The sequence below is a fragment of the Canis lupus genome, chromosome 38 (assembly GCF_011100685.1).
Source record: "Canis lupus familiaris isolate Mischka breed German Shepherd chromosome 38, alternate assembly UU_Cfam_GSD_1.0, whole genome shotgun sequence".
Taxonomy (NCBI): domain Eukaryota; kingdom Metazoa; phylum Chordata; class Mammalia; order Carnivora; family Canidae; genus Canis; species Canis lupus.
In genome coordinates, this window is record NC_049259.1 from 17,480,012 (window position 1) to 17,486,095 (window position 6,084).

At 54.2% G+C, this 6,084-nt stretch overlaps 1 protein-coding gene and 1 non-coding gene across 2 annotated transcripts; one reads left to right on the forward strand and one right to left on the reverse strand.

Annotated features, from left to right (window-relative positions):
• Nucleotides 1-1,628: 1,628 nt before the first annotated feature.
• Nucleotides 1,629-1,701, forward strand: TRNAT-UGU. The gene has a single exon. It is a non-coding gene; the product is annotated as a tRNA-Thr (tRNA).
• A 500-nt stretch (nucleotides 1,702-2,201) lies between these two features.
• LOC119877940 (basic proline-rich protein-like) lies at nucleotides 2,202-3,811 on the reverse strand. The gene is made up of 2 exons (XM_038586441.1): nucleotides 3,770-3,811; nucleotides 2,202-3,203 (listed from the first exon to the last, which is right to left on the reverse strand). The coding sequence occupies exons 1-2, from the start codon at nucleotides 3,809-3,811 to the stop codon at nucleotides 2,202-2,204; spliced, it is 1,044 nt and encodes a 347-aa protein (XP_038442369.1).
• Nucleotides 3,812-6,084: the final 2,273 nt, after the last annotated feature.

The following is a 6,084-nucleotide window of genomic DNA, read 5'->3' on the forward strand; positions in this document are numbered from 1 at the left end:
AGGGGGAGGCAAGTGAAGGTTGCTGGTGAGTTCTGCTAACAGAGGCAGTCAGGGAATGAAGGAGGCATTGCTCCTGCCTTAACTGAATGCCTGCCTGCATTTGTTACTGATTGTGTCCCTTCAAAATTCTCAAGTGACAGCCCTAACCCCAGTGCCTCAGGATGTGACCAATGCGAAGACAGAGTCTTCACAGAGGTGGTCAAGTTAAAGCGAGGGGGGTCCTAATCTAATCTGACGTCCTTATAAAGTGGGGGAATTTTTTTTAATTTATTTTTATTTATTTATGATAGACATAGAGAGAGAGAGAGGCAGAGATACAGGCAGAGGAGAGGGAGAAGCAGGCTCCATGCCGGAAGCCCGACGCGGGACTCGATCCCAAGACTCCAGGATCGCGCCCTGGGCCAAAAGCAGGCACAAAACCGCTGAGCCACCCAGAGATCCCCCTAAAGTGGGGGAATTTGAACACAGAACTGACACGCACGGAGGGGAGAGAATGTTAAGAAACAGAGAGAGAAGCCAGCCGTCTATAAGTGCCAAGAAGAGAGGCTGAGATGGGTCCTTCCCTCAGAGCCCTCCAAAGGATACCACCCTGCCCACACCCACATCTTGAATCGGACTCGTAGCCTCCAGAACCGTGTGGCAATGCAAAGAGTGTTAGCCAAATTCCAGCTTGGATGCAGAGGCGGTGCAAGTGGAACTGAGATGAGAAGCCTTCTCCCCAAGCACTTTCCTGATTTCTCCTAGCTTACAAAATTAACATAGATGTCAGTCATTCAGCATTTATTGAGTACCTACTATGTGCTACACACTATTCTGGTTATAAAACAAAACCCTTAGGCCTCAATAAAGCACATTACCTAATGGGAACGTAGTACGGGGTAAAAGGGACAGGATAAGGACCATGGTGCAGTTTCAAACAGAAGGTCAGGAAGGGTTTTGTTGAGCAAGTGCAGGTGAGCAGACACTTGTAGGAGAGAGGCCCGCAGAGCACTGGGCCGCACGGCCTCCATTCTCTCCTTCCTGCAGGAATGGGTCATGCTGTAACCATAACTTCATTCTTTGGGCAAACAGTTCATTAATAAGCAAAAAAGAATGAGGCATAGTTTTATGATCCCAGCCATTAAAGAAAGAGCAGGGACGCAGCTTTACTCATCCACCCTATCTCCAAAGTCCAGGGGTGTGCCAGGACTCCATAAATACTGTTAACCCCATTAATTCATCCATAATCAATAGCTTATCTAATTTATGAGAAGCAAAGACACTCCCCATAACTTCCCTGGAAGTACTAAACTTGATACAATGTGTCATATAAACAACGGCTCCCAGGCTTTTTTCACACGTAAAAGAACCACTCAGACTAGGACCAGAACACGATTCAATTTTTGCATGTTCCCTGCCAGCCCTTGTCAGTGGCATAACTTAGTGTTTTGTAATCCTAGACATAGGACCTTGACTTTGGGATTTTTTTTTTAATGCTTGTCAAACTGTAGGCACTTTTCTCTAGCAATTCATAGTCTTTCGGATCATCACTGATAATGGATGCATGAGGTCAGTGGTTTGCACAGGCTGCCAGCTAACGCAATATTGCTTCCAAAGTCCCTGAACGGGAGCAGCCCAGGTAACGAGCAGGCTCCATAGCTCAGTGGTTAGAGCACTGGTCTTGTAAACCAGGGGTCGCGAGTTCGATCCTCGCTGGGGCCTTTTGCTCGCGCCTGCTTTTTTTTTTTTTTTTTTAAGAAACCCTCCCCTTCTCGGAACAGAAGCTCCAAAATGGAAAAGCCATTTCCGAAAACGTTACTTCGGGCAGGATTAACAATTGACTCCTCCTGAAATGCAAATGATGGGCGTCCTCGAGGGCGTTAGAGGTGACCCGGAAGAGAAAATCCTGGACCTACACAAACAGCAGGAAAAAGACAAAAAAGCCGCCCTCGGCGACCCCGGTGCCACCGGGACCTGCCGCCCGGGCCCCGGCAGAGGAGACGCGAGGCTCCAGGGGCTCGTTTCCAATTCCCTGTGCAAGCCGAGCCCCAGCCCCGCATCCCGAGAGGTTGGGGGGACGCGGGAGGGCGTCCGCCGCGGGATCCTGGGGCGGCGGGCGGGGCGGGCCTGGGGCGCTTGCGGTGGGGGCGGGGGCGGGGGCGGGGGCGGGGGCGGGGCGGGGGCGGGGCGGGGGCGGGGCCTGCAGTGATGCCCGAGCGGGCCTAGGGGGCGGGGCGGGGACGGAGGCGGGGTGCGCCTGCAGTGATGCTCGAGCGGCCTCGGGGATGGGGCGGGGGCGGGGCGGGGGCGGGGCCTGCAGTGATGCCCGAGCGGGCCTCGGAGGCGGGGGCGGGGCCGGGGCGGGGCCTGCCTTGCGCCTGCAGCGATGCCGCGTGGCCGGCGGGGGAGGGGCCGGGGCGGGGCCGACGCTGCACCTGCAGTGACGCCGCGCGACCGACAGGGGCGCTGCCGGCGGGGGCTGGGCAGGGCGGGTGGGCCTGGAGCGCCGGCGGGGGGCGGGGCCGGCGCTGCGCCTGCAGGGATGCCCGAGCGGGCCTCGGAGGCGGGGGCGGGGCCGGGGCGGGGCCGGGGCGGGGCCTGCCTTGCGCCTGCAGCGATGCCGCGTGGCCGGCGGGGGAGGGGGCCGGGGCGGGGCCGACGCTGCACCTGCAGTGACGCCACGCGACCGACGGGGGCGCTGCCGGCGGGGGCTGGGCGGGGCGGGTGGGCCTGGAGCGCCGGCGGGGGGCGGGGCCGGCGCTGCGCCTGCAGTGCCGCCGCGAGGCCGGCGGGTGGCGCTGCCGCGCCGGCTCCCACCCGCGCCCCGCCCCGCCCCGCCCCGCCCCGCCCCGCCGGGTCCCGAGCGCGGCCAGCGTGGCCGGGGCGGGAGCGCGCGGTGACCGCCACGTGGCAGCCGCGCCGCGCGCCGGGCCGAGCTCCCGGGGCCGTGGCCCTCCGCACCGGGCGGGGGAGCGGCTTCCGCAAGCAAACAGCCGCGGGCCGCTGGGAAGCCGGAGCTTGCGGGCCCCGCTCTGCCCGGCCTCCCGGAAGGCCGCCCGCGCGGTCTGCCCAGCCCAGGCCTCCCGCCCCCGCACCTCGGACCGTCCGCGAAGGAGCGCGTGGCCCCGGGCCCGGCGGCCTGCAGTGGGGCTCGGCGCGGGCGCGCGGGCGGGAGCCGGGAGCCGGGAGGCACCGCACCTGCAAGAGCGCTGCGCTCTCCGGCTCTAGTTCTTAACTGATCACGTGTCAAGTAATATTGTAGCTGGGCTGGATTAAATAAAATACATGATTACATTAATCTGACCTGTGTGTGTGTGCGTGTGTGGCTACCGGAGCACTTCCCATCACACCGGAGGCTCCCGTGTGCATGCAGCTTCCCTAGTTCTGTTGGACGGTGCAGCTTTAGAGAGCCTGGGACCTAGAGTTCAAGGTGATTCTTAACCCGGGCTCCCATCAGGTAAACGGGTGGGCAGCCTAGCCTCCCTGGTGTGTGGGTTTCCCAGAGCCAGTCCCGTGTTGGGGAGGCAGGATGTATGGCATCGGTTAATATGAAATATCTTCCCGGCCTAATCTTGAACCCCACAGGAGCAAGAGAATGTCTTTCTTTCTTTTTTTCTTTTTTTTTTTCTTGAGTTTCGTTGGCAATGTTACATTCAGGTGTACAACATAGTGATTTAACTTCTCTGTGCTGTGCTCAGCGCCAGTGTAGCTCCCATCTGTCACCATACAACACTATGACAGTATCATTGACTTAATTCCCTATGCTGTGCCTTTTATTGTCCTGATTTACTTGGTAACTGGAAACCTGCACCTCCCACTCATCCTCACCCATTTTGCCCAGGCTCCCTCTTCTCCTCTCCTGCAGCATCATCACTTTGTTCTGTGTATTTATAGGTCTGATTCTGCTTTTTTCTTTTTTTAAGATTTTTGTTTGTTGTTTGTTTATTTATTTATTTATTTATTTATTTATTCATAAGAGATACAGAGAGAGAGGCAGAGACACAGGCAGAGGGGCAAAGCAGGCTGCATGCAGGGAGCCCAATGTAGGACTCGATCCCAGGACTCCAGGGTCACAACCACTGAGCCACCCAGGGATCCCCTGATTCTGCTTTTTGTTTATTCATTTGTCTTGTAGATTGCACAGATGAGTGAAATCATACGGTATTTGTCTTAAGAGAATGTATTTCCTCAGTTGAGGTAGCTTTGGGAATGATGCAATTGTTAAGACTTTCCATCTTGGCTTGCAAGATTCTAGGTCTGGAAAAACACTCACACTTTTGTTGGTTGTTGGCCCTTCTGTAATCAGGATAGCTGCTGTTGGGAATGCTGTGGAGGTGAAATGCTCAGGGTGCCCGAGGAAATAGGCCCCACTGGTGCAAAAACAAGATCCATAGTGATCACAGAAGGGTCAGCGCTTCACTGACACTGAATGCCTTTTTGCAAAACCATTGCAGATCCTCAAATACCATACTATTAGTAATAACATAGCAGGAAAAAGATGCCTTTGAAGCATCCCCATCCCCTCTCCCTCCAGCATAACCACTCCTCACACTTCCTCCCCCTTCCCCTTCTTCCAACCAGTCTCTGAAAAGAACAAACACAAGCCTGTGTGCCTTTTTCTGAACTTCTCAACACCTTAGCCTCCATGGAAGCCAAGAACACTCAAGCTGCGACCTAAGTGATTGTTCTCTCATAGTACCAGACAGCCCACGGGCATTGCCAGCCATCTTCCAGAAAAGAAAACCGCTTTGGCAGAGAGGAATTGTGCTTCCTGTCCCCCGGCTTCCTGGCGTTTCAGGGATACCCGTCCAGTTCCCTTCTCTAGACCCGACACCCTCCTACTCAGAACCTGTGTTCAGACGGCCTAGAACCTGAAGGACACATGAATTCTGAGTACCTTCCTCTGAGAGCTCAAAACTCTTCCAGGCCCCACCCTATTTTTGCCACGTCTTTGAAGGAAAAGTGTACAGAAAAAACGTGACAAGTGAGTTCAAGTATTTGTTCAAGAGGTGGGTCTAACCAACCGAACGGACTCAGGATGTTTAGCCATCTTTCAACAAAACAGTCCAGGTTAGAATTCCTCCCATGTTTATGGTGGTGTCTTCATCTGAGAAGACGCTAACAGTGTAAAATATCAGGGCTGGTTAGATCCCAAAGTTCACGTCTATCCTAGAGTGTTCATATGAGTTACAAAGGTAGGCAAAAGTAAAGAAAAACAAAAGCTATGAGAAAGGGCAAAGGAAAAAGCTAAAAAAAAAAAAAAAAAAATCCAGAAGTGATCTTGAGAAAATGATGACCAGTGTTTTTTTGCATCTTTCATAAACCCAGGACAAGAGAAAAAGAATGAAAAAGAGGCCTCATGTATTTAGATTAGGTTAGGTTAGCCTGCAAATAAAGATTGCTAAAGAAAAAAAATGGAATCTGCCTCTCTGGAAGTCTAAAAGAATCTGCGCAGGGTACATCCAACTGTGGGGAAAGCAGTGATTACGTGACCTCGGAACGTCCTCCACAACCCTGGCGTTTTGTGTTTTTGTTCTTAGAAAACCAAATTGCCTACACTGTTCTGGATGATTTGCAGGATTTGGAGAACTTCCTAAAGATGGGGAACATTTCCTCTCTTAGCTCTTTTATTCCTCAAATACCTGGTTAAAGGCCACAGAGACCCTCACTGAGGGCCCTGCTGGGGGGCAGGTGCACAAGATAGTGACAGGGGGGTTGGCTGAAGTTCAGCTGAACAATTCCCTGTTCCCTTCCTGCTGTGGTCTAGGACGGATAGCTTATGCTCATGACCCCTCACTTTCCTCCTCTTCAAAAGGCATTACATGGCAACACATAAACAGCAAGGTTTTGAGGTTTCAGATAATGTATATAATCTTGGCACATCATAGGGACTCAGAATGTCATTACGTCCACGGTGCTATTTGCCAGGGCAAATTAGTGGGCGCTGGAGTTACCGACGGGAGCCCACCCTGAGCCGGCCAGTGAGTGGCAGCCTGGGGAAAGGAGGGGACCACTTTAGAGACGCTTTCCTTGGAAACACGTCTCTATGGGCCTCCTCCTAGACCTGGGATGGAGGCCAGAGAGGGAGATGGGGTTCGTAGGCCA

Excerpts from the sequence above, each read along its gene's own strand:
- LOC119877940 (XM_038586441.1), bottom strand. The coding sequence starts at position 3,811 with ATGGGTGAGGATGAGTGGGAGGTGCAGGTTTCCAGTTACCAA. Across the intron at positions 3,204-3,769 it reads TGCAGGTTTCCAGTTACCAA|AGCCGGAGAGCGCAGCGCTC; the intron begins GTAAATCAGGAC and ends GTTAAGAACTAG.